Here is a 16,780-nt window from a genome sequence, read left to right on the forward strand (position 1 = left end):
AAGACCAAGAGGTGGCTTGGACTAGGAAGAGCAAACTTAACATTTTCCCCTTTTACCCTGAACCCCAGGTACACAAAATCACATGCATTGTTGGTGGAGCAGGCACTGCAGAAAAGCAAGCTTTGTGAAATCGTAAAAGAATCCGATGTGATGCTCAAGTGAGTTCAGCCATCTGGGAGGGTGGTTATTGGGAAGGTGGGACAGCAGGGGGTGAGACCTGAGTTCAAATCTGCCTTCCAACACACCCTGGCTGTGGGAGCCTGGCAGGTCACTGCAGCCCTCGATGCAAGTAGACTGCCAAGTGTTTGTCTGTGTTCTCTGCAGCTAACGCTGATTCTCCAGGGTCCTCTAAGTGTGCCATCACAGCATCTTCAAAGAGGGAGAGCTTTGTTTCTTCATCACCTACTCTAATTTCTTCAATTTCTTTTTCTTCTCTTACTGCTGCAGCTAACATTTCTGGTGCAGTATTGAATAACAGTGGTGATAATGGACTTTCTTGTTTCAGCCTGGCTCCTGTTAGGAAGGCTTCAAGTTGATCCCCCTTACAAATAATGCTTGCATTTGGTTTTAGATAAATAGTACTTATTTTAAGAAAAGCTCCGTTTATTCCTATGCTTTCTAGTATTTTTGATAGGACTGGGTATTGTATTTCATAAACAGCTTTTTCTAAATCTATTCATATTATCATAATTTTTGTTGTCTGTTATTGTTATGATCAATTATGCTTATAGTTTTCCTAATATTAAACCAGCCCTGCATTCGTAGTATAAATTCCACCTGGTTAAAGAGTATGAGCTTTGTGATGTATTGCTGTAATCTCCTTGCTAGTGTTTTATTTAAAAATTTTTGCATCGACATTCATTAGGGAAGTTGGTTTGTAATTTTCTTCCTCTGTTTTTGCTCTTCCTAGTTTGGGTATCACAATCCCATTTGTGTCATAGATGGAATTTGGTGGGGCATTTTCTTTACCTATTTTTTCTTTTTTTTCTTATCCTTAGCATTCTTTTCATTTTAAATTTTGAGTTCCAGATTCCTACCCACTGAGAAGGCAAGTGATATGACATCAATTACACATGTGTAATCATGCAACACATATTTCCATATTGCAAAAAAAAAGCAAAGGAAAAAAGTGAGAAAATTATACTCCTGCTTGAGCCCACAGTTCGTTAGTTCTGTCTCTGGAGTCATTAGGAATTGTCTTAGATTACTGTACTGATCAAAGTAGCCAAGTCTTTCACAGATGGTCATTATTACCATGTCGCTGTCCTTTGGGCACAATGATGTCCTGGTTCTTCTCGCTTCACTTTGCTTAAGTTCATCTACATCTCACCGTGTTTTTTTGAACCCACCCCCTTTTCTTATATTTCATTCTTATATCACACCCCGTCCCATCCATCACAGTCATACACCACACCTTTTCAGCCATTCCCCAATTGATGGGCATCCCCTCAATTTCTGGTTCTTTGCCACCACAGAAAGATCTGAAAGTGTGTTCTGTACATGTGGGTCCGTTTCCTTTGTCTTTGATCTCCTTGGGATAGGACCCAGTGTTGATACTGCCAGATCAATCAGTATGCACAGTGTTATAGCCCTTTATTGTTCTCCAAAATGCTTGGACCACCTCACTCTTCTACCAGCATTCATTATCACACCCATTTTCCTTCATCTTCTCTGGCATTTGTCAATTCTGATAAGCTTAAGATAGTTCCTCAGAGTTGTTTTAATTTGCATTTCTCTGAGTAGTGCTTTAGAGCATTTTTTCATGTGACTATAGATAGCTTTGATATCTTCTTCTGAAAGCTACCTATTCATAGTGGGCAGCGAGGTGGTGCAGTGGATAGAGCACCAGTGCAGGAGTCAGGAGGACCTGAGTTCAAATTTCACCTCAGACACTTGACACTCACTAGCTGTGTGACCTTGGGCAAGTCATTTTACCCCAACTGCCTCATCCTGAGTCATCTCCAGTCATCCTGATGAATATCTGGTCACTGGATTCAGATGGCTCTGGAGGAGAAGTGAGGCTGGTGACCCGCACAGCCCTCCCTCACTCAAAGCAAAATTAAGTGCGAGCCATGCCATCCTCTCTCTGATGGTGCGATCTTCTTTGGCAACGAAGGACGAGCACATCTATTCATATCATTTGATTATTTATCATTTAAGGAGTTGCTCTTATTTTTATTGATTTGACTCAGTTCCCTATATATAAGTTAGGCCTTTATCAAACAAACTTAATGCAAAAGTGTTGGATATTCCTTCGTCGTCTGTTGCACCTTTTCGCAGAACGTAATTTTCCTGATTATTTCTTTTTAAGTCAGTTTTTAGTTGTGCTTTGTCTGCGATCATGATTCCTACCCCGGCTTCTTTACTTCCTCTGAAGCCTGTTAGTCCGCTCCAGCCCCTTACTTTCACTCTGTGTGTGTTTCTTTTTATTTCAAGGGTGTCTCTTGTAAACAACATTTTTGGATTCTGGCTCCTGATCCATTTCACTCTCCACTTCCATTTTGTGAGTGAGCTCGTCCCATTCACAGTCACACTAGGATTACTGTGCATTTCCCTCCATCCTTTTTCTTTCTTCTGTTCCTTCTCTGTTTTTATCCTTTCCCTCCTCAGAAGTCCATTTTGCCTCTGACCATTGCCTCCCTGCATTGGTCCCCCGTTTTGTCATCCCTTCCTATTTCTCTCACCCCTTCATTTGTTTGAGAGATCATTCCAACATAATCAATGCCATTTGCTTATGTAAACTCCTCTTAACCGCCCTAGTAATGATGAAATTCTTAGGAGTGACATGTGTGTTCATCCTTTGTGCCAAAGAAGACTGTGCCATCAGAGAGACGATGGCATGACTTGCACTTGACTTTGTTTTGAGTGAGGGAGGGCTTGTGTGGGTCACCAGCCTCACTTCTCCTCCAGAGCCATCTGGATCCAGTGACCAGATATTCATCAGGATGACTGGAGATGACCCAGGATGAGGCAATTGGGGTTAAGTGACTTGCCCAAGGTCACACAGCTAGTGAGTATCAGGTGTCTGAGGGGAGATTTGAACTCAGGTCCTCCTGACTCCTGCTCTGACCACTGCCCCACACAGCTGCCCCTCAGGGTGACATGCATCATCTTCCTAAATAAGAATATAAATAGTTTAACTTTATTGCGTTTCCTAAGACATACATTTCTCTTTCATGTTTACCTTTTTATGCTTAAATTTTGTCTTTGAGCATCAGATTTTCTGTTTAGCCTGAAAATCCTGTTTCACTAACTGACCATTTTCCCCCTGAAGTATTGTGCTCCGTCTTGCTGGGCTGGTTGTTTTAGCTTCCTTTACTTCCCAGAATATCTTTTCATGTGGAAGCTGCTCAGTCTTGTGTGGCCCTGACTGTGGCTTCAGGACGGGAGAACGGTTCCTTCCTGGTGCTTACAATATCTTCTCCTTGACCTGGGGGCTCTGAAATTTGTCTGCCACGTTCCTGGGAGTGTTCATTTGAGGATCTGCTTCAGGAAGGGATCTTTCAGGTTCTGTTTTACCCTCTGGGTCTAACATATTGGGGTAGTTTTCCTTATAATTTCTTGAAATGTGACCTCTGGAATCTGTTTGGGATCATAGCTTTCTGGCAGTTCAATAATTCCTAAATTACCCCCACCCCCAATCTATTTTCCAGGTCAGTGGTTTTTCTGATGTTTTACATTTTCGTTTGACTTGCTCTTCTTGCTACTCGAGATCTTGGGGAACCATTAGTTTCCACCTAGCCAGTTCTAAGTTTATGGGACTCTCTTCTTGAGTGAAATTTTGTACTCCTTCTACCATTTGGCCAATTTCATGAAGATTTTGTTTTCTTCGTTATTTTCTGTGCCTCTTTTTTACCAGGCTGTTTATTCTTTTTTTCATAATTTTCTCACATCACTCTCATTTCTTTTTCCCAATTTTTCCTCTTCTGCTCTTATCTCTTGTTTTTATTCTTCTAAGAATTCTTTTTGACCGTATGTCCAGTTAGCATCTTTTCTAGGCTTTGGTTATAGCTGTTTTCACATTGTTGTCTTCTGACTTGGTCTCTTGGTCTCTGCTGCCACTCCAGTAGCATTTTATGATCAGGTTCATTGATTTTTTTTCCAGCCCGTTTCTTGACTTTGCCTTTTATGCTAAAGTTGGGCTCTGCTCCCCTGAGTGGGGAGGCATCATGCCAAACTGTGAGCTGGTTTTTCTACTACTCTTTTCAGAGCTAGTTCTGGGGTCTGCAAGTTTTGGTGCTTCCAAGGTGGTGTCATCCTGGGAAAAGCATGGTCACTGTTCTCCTGGCCTGTGCTCTGGTCTTTACCAAGGAGGGGCCTCTGCCACCCTGCAGCCACCAGTGCTAGTGCTTCTCTTAGCCCTGAAACCATGACCACATCCCCCACTCCCTTGGGAATGAACACAAGAGCTCCTTTCCACCCAGGAACCAGAGCTGCGTATGAGCAGTACAGTTGCTAGTCAGCATCAGCTGCCCCCAGTGCTAGCAAAATGGCTCTATAACTAGTGGTCTGATTTCCTTCCCATCTCTGGGCTGAGTGCTCCCAAAGCTGCTGCTGCTGTGCTTTGGGCTTGCCCCCACCCTGTGTCACAAGGCTCTCCAGCCAACCTCCTCATTTGTCTTGGACTGGAAAAATGTCTCACTCTGACCTTTCGTTGGCTCTGCTGCTCCCAAATTAGATTGGAGGTGTTGTGTTAAAGTTGTTCGGAGGAGAATGCTGAAAGTTCAGGGGGGTTATTGCCTCCAGTCTACTATCTTGGCTCCATCTTTTTCAGATAGATTATGCAGCCTTGGAATTAGCTGTCCTTTAAATGTTTGGTAGAATTTTCCTGTAAATCCATCTGGTCCTGGAGATTTTTTCTTAGGGAGCTCATGGATGGCTTGTTCAATTTCTTTTTCTAAGATAGGGTTATTTAAGTATTCTATTTCCTCTTCTGTTAATCTGGGCAATTTATATTTTTATAAATATTTATCCATTTCACTTAAATTATCAGTTTCGCTTACATATATAATTGGGCAAAATGCCTCCTAACAGTTGCTTCGATTTCATCCTCATTGGTAGTGCCTTCACCCTTTTCTTATATTGATAATTTGGTGGGGGGGTTTTAATCAAATTAACTAGTGATTTGTCTGTTTTGTTTCCTGTTTTGTCTGCTCCTAGTTTTATGAATTCAATGGGTCACTTTACTTAGAATTTTATTAACCTCTTTATTTTTAGGATTTCTCTTTGGATGCCTAGGGATTTTTAATTTGTTCTTTTTCGGCGAGGTGGGGGGGAGTTTGGTTGTATTCATTGTATGCCCAATTAACGGATCTTCTTTGTCTTTTTTATTGATATAAGCACTTAGAGATATCCATTTCCCCCAAGCATACTTAGGTGACATCCCACAAATGTTGATATGATGTTTCATTGTTCTCATTATCTTTAATGAAATTACTGTTTTTAGGATTTGTTCTTTGACGTGCTTATCCTTTAGGATTAGATTAGTTTCCAATTAATTTTTGATCTTGCTTCCAAAGCCCTTTTTGAATGTCATTTTATGCATTAAAGTTCCAAAAGGGTGCATTTCACATTTCTGCCTTGGATTATGAGGGATTTGTGCCCTAAGATGTTTTCAGGTTTTGGGAAAGTGCAGTCTACAGCTTAGAGCAACGCTGTACTCCATTTTGTTCCCATTCAGTTTTCTCCTTCACTTCTTCCTTACCTTATAGTGAGATTTATCTAAATCTGGGAGGGGAGAGTTGGGCTTCTCCACTAGTATAATTTGATCATCTCTTTCTCCCTGTGATTCATGTAACTTTTCCCCACATGTGCCATTTTTGAACAGCAGACTGCTTTAATCAGAAGAGATTCATCTGCTTGGCCCCAGAAGCAGAAGAAGGGTAGATACATTGTGAGGAAACATGGCCCCCACTGAGAGCCAAGCGGATGGCCTTGGCCGTGGTGGGTGTTCCTCACTACTCTCGGGGGACCTTCATGCTGCTGGTCAGCTTTGAGGTTGAGGCTTTTCAGGCACAGACTAGGCTGCCATCAAGATCCTTTCCAGCTCTGATCTGAATAGTGGATTGTTCAGTCCTTTCAGTCCTGTCTGACTTTTAATGACCTCATTTGGGCTTTTCTTGGCAAAGATACTGAAGAGGTTTGCCATTTCCTTCTCCAGCTCATCTTACAGAAAACGGAGGCAAGCAGGGTGAAGTGACTTTCTCAAGGTCACACAGCTAAGAAGTGTCTGAAGCCTGATTTGAACTCACAAAGATGCGTCTTCCTGACTCCAGGCCACCTAGCCACCCTTGAATATTGGCTATCAGGTCTCAGTTTTAGAACAGAAATTCTGGAGTTAGTATCCCTTTATGTTGTTTAGGTGCCCACTCACAGCTTTCTTACCAAATTAAAATCTTTATGGCGTTGTTATTTTATGAAAGTTGTGTCACATCTGGGCAGGACCCAGACCCAGGTTCCTCATGTGCCTCCCTATCACACAGGGCAGCTGTGCCAGGTCTAGGGATTCATCCAGTGACCAAGGACCATCCTGGCTGAGTACAGGAAGGCTCAGTGTCTTGGGGGGAAAGGGGAGCGTGGATGCCCAAAGTGAAGGAGTTGTTTGATCCCTGACCCCCTAAAATTACCTACTGAAGGCCCCAGGGATGGTGATCAGCACTGATGGAGGGAATAATCAGAGATCAGACCAGATGAGGGCAAAATGTCTCTAATCGAGTGGAAGGGAAAGGCTTGTTTAACTATCCTTTGTCAAAAGAAAATGGTTCTCTCCATTCCTCGTTGTTTTCAGTGTTCTTGAGGAAACTGTCATATGTTAAAGGAATTATATGTTCTAAGATTTTGTAGCAGATCCTTTAAACAGGGCACAGCTTCAGGGGCAGACGAGGCAGCAGGCTTGCTGGGGTGGAAGGGAGGAGAAAAGAGGAGATGGGGAGAAAGGAGGGGAATAGAGAAAGGGAGGGAGAGAGGGACAAAGGAGAGGAAGGGAGGAAAGAGAAAAGAGAGAAGGAAGGAGGGAGAAAGAGGGCAAAGGGGGAAAGAGGAAGGAGAAAGGGGAGAGGGGGAGGTTTGGGAAGGAGAGGGGAACAAACGAGGAGAAAAGGGGCAGAGCTGAGGTCCAGGTGAGGCCCAGCTGTGACTGGCACAGTGGCAGCATTTGGCATGAGCTGTCAGCCTCCCCTCCCCCATAGCGAATGTTTCAAAAGGTGTTGCCAAGGACACCTGTCCATGAGCCGTTTGTGGCCAGAGCAGGCTCCTGCCCTTCCGTAGGACAACTAAAGGCCTTTCTGGACGCAGTATTTTGTAGAGAAATATGGATTGTAAATCACAGAAGGTTCCCCCAAAACTAGGCTTTCAGCCTCCTGAAGTGGGAAGGAATTAGGGCTTATCCCTTCCCTTTCACTTTGCAGAGTCACTGCCTCTGCTGCAGGGCAGCACTGGACCTGAAAGCCCAAGAGGCCTGGGTTCAAGTTTAGCTGAGGGACCAAGAGCTTCTGTTTAATGGGAGGCACTTGCCCCTTGGTGGGGAGGGGGATTCTGACAGAGAGAGAGAGAGAGACAGTGTAAAACCACTTGGTAAAATCTCAAACTTTGTTCAGCCCACGTACAATCGATGCTGTCTCCCAACTTTGCAGGGAAGGGTACGAACACTTCTTTGACAAACTCAAAGAACACAACATCCCTGTGTTCATCTTCTCTGCTGGTATTGGAGATGTCCTGGAGGAGGTGCTCCGCCAGGCCAGGGTCTATCATAACAATATCAAAGTCGTGTCCAACTTCATGGATTTTGATGAAAACGTGAGTAGACTCCATTTCTCTGGCTGTGCATTATGAGGAAAATTGAGTCTGGGAGAGTGGGGCCAGATAAGATCTTTAATAAAGCAAATGCATCAGCCTGTTATCTACCAAAAGGGCAGAAAAACCACAGCGGGTGTGACGGTTGTTTTGCTAAAGAAAGATTAATCATCTCTTGGTGCTGTATCAGCTTTAGAAAATTGTACCAAAACCTTTTACTTAATTAAAAAAAAGACTCGCTTTTTGTCTCTAAACTGTAGATAAAATACGTCAAGGGTGAGATGGGAAAGCTTCTTTCACAGGAACTTACTTTCTTAGACTCAAGAAACCTGCCGTAGTTTGGGGAGGAAAGGAAAGATGAGAATCCTGCTGTCAGACCTTGGGCTCTTCGATGCAGGTGGACAAACCAAGGTGCAGAGAGATGTATTAAGCACTTACCATGTGCCTAAGGCAGGGGGTACAAAGACTAAACCCACAGTCCTGCCCTTCTCCTGAGGGAGACGCCCCGCCACCCCAGGCTGATCTCGAGTTCCCAGGGGGTGGCTGGTCGGTGGCTGATTCACCCTGTAACTCCACCTCCTACGAATTTGGGGCAGTCTAAGTGCTTTGAAAAGGACCTTGATACAGATGAAGGGCAGATTTCCTGTGTGAGGGAAGGCTAGCGCTTCCTGTGGTATGACTGTTCCCACCATGCCTTGGTAGAAGCCAGGATTCCTGGGCCTGACTCTTTCCTTGGTTAGCTAGTCTGGTCTTCTTGTGTCACAGAACCCTTCTGTGTGGAATGGGCCTGCCTGATCTCGGAAAGCATTGGGCCACCTCTCCCCACATCCACCCACTAAATACTGCACCCCAAGAAGGCTAGGCTGTCCTCCAGAACAGGCTGCAAATGGGGGAGCCCGAAGAGGGGAAGGTGTTCCTCTAACCAATAACATCATCTGCCTTTTTTAGGGGGTGATTAAAGGATTTAAGGGAGAATTGATTCATGTCTTTAACAAGCACGATGGTGCCCTGAGGAGCACGCAGTACTTCACACAGCTGAAAGATAACAGTAACATTGTCCTCCTGGGAGATTCTCAGGGAGACTTGAGGATGGCGGACGGCGTGGCCAACGTGGACAACATTCTGAAAATTGGTTATCTCAACGACCGCGTGAGTATCCAGACCTGCGATGCTCCTTCCTCTTATGTCTCAAAACTAAAGGCTGAGAGACATGGGGGGTGCTGGACGGGCTCCTGCGCTCATGCCAGGGAAGGCCCTAGGCCTCTTGGCAAGCCTCGATTCGACCTGTCACCATCACTGCCCAAGGTCCATCTCCAGAGAACAGGAATAAATACAAGATGTTGAGGCATCAGTCAGCCAGCAAGGGCATCATAAGCACCTACTGAGTGCCAGGTCCTGGGGGCATAGAGCCCTGCCCTTACGGAGCTTATATCCTGTTGGGAGGGCAACACCGACACCTATTAGTGAGTACAGAATACAGATGTTGTATTAGTACCAAGTCTGGGGCGGGTTTAGAGCACTGGAAGCTGGGGAGGGGACTGGGAAAAGCTTCATGGAGAATGTGACTCTTAAATTGAGTCTTGAAGGAAGCCGGCATTTCCAAGAGGCCCAGGTGAGGAGAGAGGGCACTCTGGGGATCAGGGTCAGCTAGTGCAAAAGTGTGGAGGGGGTAAATGAAGTGTCCCATGTGTAGGAGAATGAAAAGGCATCAGTGTGTACATGTACAAGGAGAGCCCCATGTAAGAAACCTGGGAAGGTTAGTAGGGGCCGAGGGGCTCTATCTTTCCCCTCCTCCACTCCCACAGCCCCTCTCCCCCCAGGCTAGGTCCTCGGCTCCTCCCACTAGGCATCCCCTGCTCAGCTGGAGAAAGTCTGATTCCCTCTCACCTTGAGGACCAACTGGAAAATCCTCTTATTGACACTGGTAGCCCTTGATGGCTCTGCTCTGGCCACACTGGCCCCTGGCTATCTGCCCTCCCTCAGCAGGGGTCCAGTCCAGGGCCCTGGAGTGCTCCCATCTTCTGCTTGTCTGCAAGCACTTGTTCCAGCCTTGTCTCTCTCCATTAGCTTGTGACCTCCCTCAGGACAGCCACCGTTTGGCTTTAGCACAGTGCCTGGCACATAGTAGGGCTGACAAAACGCTTATCAGCCAGCTGACTGACTTGTATCCCCTGGGCTCAGCACATAGTAAGTGCTCCATAAATGCTTGTTGACTGGCGGAGGTGTCTGTCTTGGGTCCCCTGGTCTGCCGGCAGGAGTCAAGGCCTTCCATCCTATGAATGCCGCGGGGCACATGAGAGGAGGGGGGGCTTGTTCTGCTTTGTCCGAGTCACCCTTGGGGAGGTTGCTCCCTGCCTCCGAATGCCAGTTTTCCTCCATTTCCAGAAGGCTGACATTCCTGAACTGCCCACTTTGGGGCCAGTCACGGCCTGAGCCGAGGGCTGAGAGGCCCAGCCTGTTCTACTCAGCCACTGACTGGCGTGTTTCTCTTTTCTTGGTTCCTAGGTGGATGAGCTCCTGGAAATATACATGAATTCTTATGATATTGTTCTGGTCAAAGAGGAATCCCTGGAGTTGATCAATTCCATTCTCCGAAAGATCCTATGAGTGAGCGCCAGGCTGGAAGCCGAGTTCCTGAGGACCAGCGGGCGCAGGGGCAGCTCTGGCCTCGGCACTCACTGTCCTCCTACAGGGAGGCACTTCTGCTCATTGCGTGACTGTCCTCCAATAGTATTCCAAATATACGGTGACTCCTTCAAGTGGATGCTTTGAAATAAAAGTGTTTTCCCTTTCCACCACACTCCCTGCCACAAATGGTAATAGTTCACCCCTCAAAAAAGACCCAGCCCATTGGAAAGCCAAACTGTGGCCACAAACGCCTCCTCCCCTCCCCCTTCAGAAGAGGACTGTGTTTTCATTCACTCGTGGATACTGTAAGGATTGTTTTTACCGTGCGTTGTGATCCCAGAGCTTGAGTCGTGTGTGTTGTTACACAAGGTGATTGGTGTGCAGGGCTTTGAATGTAGCCTTTTTTGTACATTCTGCATATTTTCTTACTGATCAACTCTGCCTTCAGGAGGCACCAGAATTGCAACCTGGGACAGAATTGACTTAGCCATATAGCTGATCTCTGGGGTAGCCCGATTCTGTGTGTGAAGTGTGATAGCCCACAATGGAAAGGCCAGCCCTGGGGATAGCCCCCGACTGTCTGGGGAAAGCCCTGGGGCTGGGCCTGCGACTGCGTTTATATGGGAACACCAAACCAGCAGTTTGGAAAGGAATCTTTGAGACCCTCCCATTTTACTGCGGAGAAATCTCAGACCCAGAGAGAGACACAAAGAGCCAAGATGTGTAGTCGGGCCCCCCAGATCCAAGGAAGTCCTTCCATCTTTACTGGAATGGCAGCTTTTTAGACTGAACTATTTCAGAATTCAGACCAAGGCTCTAGAAGCAAGGTGTGGTCACCAGTTCCTGAAAAATAACCCTCATGGGGAGGGAAGGGAGGGGTAAGTCTGTCTCTTTCCTTACCCATGGTGTAACAGTCGGTTTTCTGAACCGATGAAGCATCAGTCTATGTCAGGGCTCGCCATATTCAAGGCATCCAGTTACTCAGTTGTCCTCATGGATCTGGTCTGCCTCAGCTGGCCCTCCAGCCCTCCCTGTGGAAATTAAAATTTTCTCCTTTCTATTGTACGGTCATCATTGCCTTGTTCTTAACTGACCTGACTTGCTGAGCCCTTCACAACCTGAATCTGGCTGGCCAGACTGGGGATTTTAAACAGAATTGTCCCATGGGTCCCATCCAGGTACGTTGGGCTGGAGGCCAAAATGGGGGAGACTAACTGCCATCCTGCAAAGTTTTGGAAATTCCATGAATTCGATGGCCAATACAAACGAGTGCCTGCTGTGTGGGTTGATGAAGTCCTTGCCCACCAGGTGCTTCTAGTCTAATTGGCAAAACAGTCTCTACAGAGACAGCCCCAAGTTAAGAACTAGAACTGGGTTTATTCCAGAACTTTCTCAGTCCTTTGAAATTCAACAATTGCTTTTCCCAGAGAAACAACCCTGTAAACTCAAGTGAATGCAGATAATCATGTTTGAGCCCGTGCCTGAAGTACTGTCCATTTGCCCTGGAAAGAGGCAGAAAAGGTGCTGTCAGAATGACTCAGGGTAGGGCAGAAAAGTAGTTTAAAATATGCATGTCATGTACACGAACCATGCATGTGTGAACACGCCAACCCTGGCTTCCTTGTGTGGTGCCTAGGTCCGTGGCTCCCCTTTGGCACCCCCCACCCCGGAGGGAAGTGGAGGACGGACTTCAAGCAGAAGCTTGTTGGGCAGTGATGGGAGTCCAGACAGACAGGCTGGAGCAGCCTTCGAGGCTCCACGCTCTCCTCCTTCAACCCAGTGCCATGTTCATGTCACTGCCCTGCTCAGACTAGGACCAGCAGAGGGGAGGGAGATTCTTCTGACGTCTTCATAGGATCATCTCCCCTTTATCTTACAGAGTGGGAAACTGAACCAAAGAGGTTAAGGAATGTACTCACCCCAGGTCACCAGTAGGACCCCAGCTACAGAGCTGGAGGGGACCTCAGCCACCCCCCGATATGTTACCGTTCAGATGTTTCAGCTGTGTCTGACTCCTTATGACCTTTTTGGGGTTTTCTTGGTAAGGATAATGGAGTTCTTTGACATCTCTCTTTCTGGCTCATTTTACAGACGAGGAAACTGAGGCTGACAGGGTTAAGTGATTTGCCCAAGGTCACACAGCTAGTGAGTGTCAGGCTGGATTTGAACTCAGGGAGATGAGTCTTCCTGGCACCACCTAGTGGGTTACCATCTAATCTACCCTCCTGGTTTTATAGGTGAGACAGATATTCCCCAGGGAAGGAAAGGGTTATTTGCCCAAGGTCACTCGGGTGGTAACTCCCTTCCTGGACCCCACTGTAACACATTACCTCCTGAGGTCCCCCCAGATCTGGTGCCAACCTTTAATGAGCACTTGACTACCTACTATGCACCAGCCCTGGGACTGGGAGGACAGGAATCAGTCCAGTCCAGGAGCTACATCTCCCCCTGCCCCCTCATCAGTCAGTAGAGTGGCTGATAGCTGAGGCTCGGACCCAGGGTCAAGGTCAGGGCCCCACGGCCCAGGGGCTCCCCAGTCCTCCCAGGGAAGTGCAGGGTAGGGAGCCGAACATGGAGGCCTGGTGGGACCCCTCAAGGTGAGCTTGCTGTGAGGAGCCAGGACCCCAGAACTTTCATTCCCAGGTCTGCCCCAACACCCAGGCCTCAAGATCTCCCTAGGTCTCAGCTGCCTCATCTATAAACTCTGAGGGCTAGAGAAAATGAAGTTAGGCTGAGGGTGGGGGAAGGGGTCAGTGTAGGAAACACAAAAAGGGAAGCCCAGTCTACACCACTGCCTTGTGCAGGAGTGGGCGGGGCTGAGGAGACAATAGTAGTTCGAATCCCACCTGAGACACTTACTGATTCTGCTTCTCTCAGCATCTGCATCTGTAAAATGGGGGGTTGGAGCCCCGAGCCCCTTCCAACTGACAGTCTCTCACTCTGCCTCAAGCTGACTCAGTCAGCCCCTCATGCACTGGGATTTGCAAAGCATTTTATGCATCTGATCTCATTCAACTCTCAGCTCCAGGGAGCACCAGGAAGGTGGTGGTGGCTGTTGGTCACCACGGACTGTCCTTCAAGACACTGTTTGCGGTTTTCTTGGCCAGAACACTGAAGTGTTTGCCATTTCCTTCTCCAGCTCATTTTACAAATGAGGAAACTGAGGCAAAGAGATTAAATGACTTGCCCAGGGTTACAAAGCTAGTAAGTGTCTGAGGCCTGATCTAAACTCAGGTCTTCCTGACTCCAGGGCCACCTCACTGCCCCTCCCCCAGGAAGGTATTTGGTGGGTTTTTTATGCCTATTTTTACTGATTCTCAACAAAGGTGAAGGGACTTTCCTAAGGGGCACAGGATTAGATGCTAGAGGCAGAATTTGAACTCAGTGCCTACTGACTCCAAGAGGGCTCTAACCTGTCCCACCCTGTGTGGTTGCTCACCCAGCGTTCTAATTACAGATCATGTTTATGTATTCTGACCGGAAGCCTGATTGAAAAAAATAAAAATGGCATGTTTCAAAGTGTCTCATTCATGACTGGCATTCACTTCTCTCCTGCCTTTTATTCTGAATTTGGGTGATTCTGCCCTAAAGTGACGACAATGGCTTGAGGAGTCAAAGCTGAAAGAAACCAAGTGGTCCAACCTCTCATTTTACAGATGGGAAGATTGAGGACTGGCCCAAGGTCACCTGGTAAGTAGCAGAAGTCATCTTCCATACGCGGCCCCTGAGCTCATCCTTCCCAAGGTTCCAGTTTTCCATTTTCATTTTCCTCCCAGAGAAAGCTTTTTTTTCAAAGGCTGGACTCTTTCCTGGGGCCTTGGCCTCGGGTCACATGAGCTGTTCTCACCAGACCCAAACCACAGAGGAAGGAGCTCAGGCCAAGGCTTCCACTATTCGGAGGGATTAGTAGCTGTCCCATTCCACCTCAGTCATAAGTGTGATGCTCTCGCAGTCACAAACAGAAGAGACCTTCCAGATTGGGCTGTTTCACCCGATCCTTGTAGATGACAAAACTTGGACCAGACAAGCTAAGCAACTTAGCCAAAGGCACACAGTCAGCAAACCTTTATCAACCACCTACTATGTGCAGCAAAAGAAAGGCAGACAGGCGCTGCCCTTATGGAAGAAAGCAGGGAGCTAAAAAGTGGGGGGAGGGAGGGAGTGCCCTCCCAGGTACAAAAATGGCTACCAAACTCCCACAAAATTGGAGAATGGTGGTCCCAACTCAGAGGCAGCTTGGTGGTGCCTAGAACTCAAAAAGCTGAATTCAAATCCACCCCCAGACACAAACTGTATGACCTTGACCAAATCATTCACTTAATCTGTGCCTCAGTTTCCTCAACTGTAAAATGGTGATGAAAGTAGCCCCAGGTCTATTGTGAGGATCAATTATGGGAAAATTACTTGAGGTTTTATAAACCAAAGGGCTCCACCTAAATGCTACCTAGGGCAGGTAAAGGGCGGCAGAAGCAGGGCTTCTAAGGAGGCAGTGAGGGGAAGAGGACGGGGAGGGAGAGGACCATGAGCCCACCTGACACAGGGCGGGGCTGACACAGAGGGGTGGCTCCTGCTGAGGAGGAGGAGGCAGCAGAGGAGAGTCTGCATGGGCTCCTGCTGGGCCCGAGCTGCCCCTCCAGAGGGGCCTATCTCAGGGCTCAGCACACCTCATGGCTGCCTACTACAGGCCAGGAATGCTAAAGGGAGAAATTAACTGGGGGGGGGGGGGGTGACCCCCTGTGATTGCCTTTCTGCACCACAGATGCAGAAGATGATGCTAGGCTCCTGGCCAGAGATGGAGGCTTCAGAGAATGTGCCAGGAAACCTGGAATCCCGTTGCTCCTGGATGGCAGATGCCTGCCTCTTTGCCACCTGTCCACTCCCTGCAGTGCTGTCTAGAGGGGTCACTCAGGCTGCTGGGACCCCTTCTTGCTTTCTCTGAAATTAGGGAGGATTCCAGTGGGACACATGTGGTGCACTGGAATCACAAGACCTGAGTTAAAATCCTAGTTCTATGTGAACCCATCTGAACTCAAGATAACCTTCTCCTGGGCATCTCCCCTCAGAACTCTCAATGCCCATTCACCCTCCACTCTCCTACAAAGGCATTTTCCTAAGGTGTAGATTTGACCACACCACACTCCCACCCCACAGACTACCACAGCTCCCTCATCGCCTCAAGATCAAACATAAACTGCCTGGTCCCACAATCCCTCTGCACCCTGTTCCTCACACCAGTTTCTGTCTCATTCCCAGCTTCCTCCAAGATTCAGTCCCAGTTTCATCTCCTACAGGAGGCCTTTCCTGGTGCTTTCCTCTTTCACCTACTCTATACTCTATAAGGGATTCCTAACCTGGTGTCTCCGGATGGCGGAGGGAGCCATGTGAGAGGACAGAGGAAATGTCCCATCATCGTTTTCACTACGTTCTAGCTGAAATTGGTCATTTCCTTCAATCATTTAAAAACATTTTTCCGGGTAGAGGTCCACCACACTGCCCACTTCTTGTATGCATTCACTGAATTTCCAGGGTGAGCCTGTGGGCCCCTCGGAGATGGGTTTTGCCTTTCTGCATGTATCCCCAACCCTTGGCACAGTGCCTGACGCACAACAGGCCCCTATCTGGGCCTCCTCTGCGCGGTGGGCAGGTTGCAGGTATGAGTCCTGGTCCAGCTCCAGCATTCTGCTCCACGCAGGCCGTCCGTGAGTTATCCCATCCCCATACGCCCACGCCATCTTTTCCCATCAATGAAATTCTTTACTCCAGCTCTTGGTACCCCTGAAAGCAAGCCCAGTGACCCTCAGGGGGGGCTGTCCTCCCTTCTGCTGCTTCCTCTTTAAAGGCCTCTCGTGGTATGGGATGGATTTGTGCCCTGCTAGGAGAAGCCCCAAGGCCTCATTTTAATGACTTTGAATTAAAGCAAAGTGTCTCCTGAATGAATTGGGAAAAGGTAACTCTGCACTGACAAAGCAAACAAGTCACTACAGATCCGTGCCCTTGGGAGAAAGAGATGGCCACCGGCATCGAATGTTTGCTCTCTGGCTGAGGGAGCTGGGCCGTCTCCCCCTGAAGCTTCTAGCAGTGAGCACTGTATTTTCTTAATGAGAACCCTGTGAATTTGCAGGAAGGAGCCTTCAAGGGAAAGCTGGAGCCTGGCATCTGCCGAGGGGCCCCAGGGAAAGCTGCCCCTGCTTCAAGCCTGGGATGCTGTCTGGAAAGCAAACCAGCCTCAAAGCGAAAGGAGCTCTCCCTGCCCCCACCTCGGTTTTCTAGATGATCCAACTCTCCTCCGGCTCAGCTTTCCCAGAGCGGTGCTATGAATGACAATGAGGAGCTGATTTTACTGCACTGGCACTTACAAACA

The 16,780-nt window shown here is 47.7% G+C and overlaps 1 protein-coding gene across 4 annotated transcripts in view; it reads left to right on the forward strand.

The window, feature by feature from the left end:
• The window catches only part of NT5C3A (5'-nucleotidase, cytosolic IIIA), an 80,548-nt gene extending 66,602 nt beyond the window's left edge, over window positions 1-13,946 (forward strand). For all 4 annotated transcript variants that reach the window (XM_072598875.1, XM_072598876.1, XM_072598877.1 and 1 more), the window contains 4 exons: window positions 69-158; window positions 7,632-7,794; window positions 8,740-8,940; window positions 10,297-13,946. In XM_072598875.1, coding sequence (XP_072454976.1) covers window positions 69-158; window positions 7,632-7,794; window positions 8,740-8,940; window positions 10,297-10,398 — 556 coding nt within the window. In that variant the 3' untranslated portion in view covers window positions 10,399-13,946. The remainder of the gene's footprint in view (window positions 1-68; window positions 159-7,631; window positions 7,795-8,739; window positions 8,941-10,296) is intronic.
• Window positions 13,947-16,780: the final 2,834 nt, after the last annotated feature.

Source organism: Notamacropus eugenii, chromosome 3 (genome assembly GCF_028372415.1).
Source record: "Notamacropus eugenii isolate mMacEug1 chromosome 3, mMacEug1.pri_v2, whole genome shotgun sequence".
NCBI classification, from domain to species: domain Eukaryota; kingdom Metazoa; phylum Chordata; class Mammalia; order Diprotodontia; family Macropodidae; genus Notamacropus; species Notamacropus eugenii.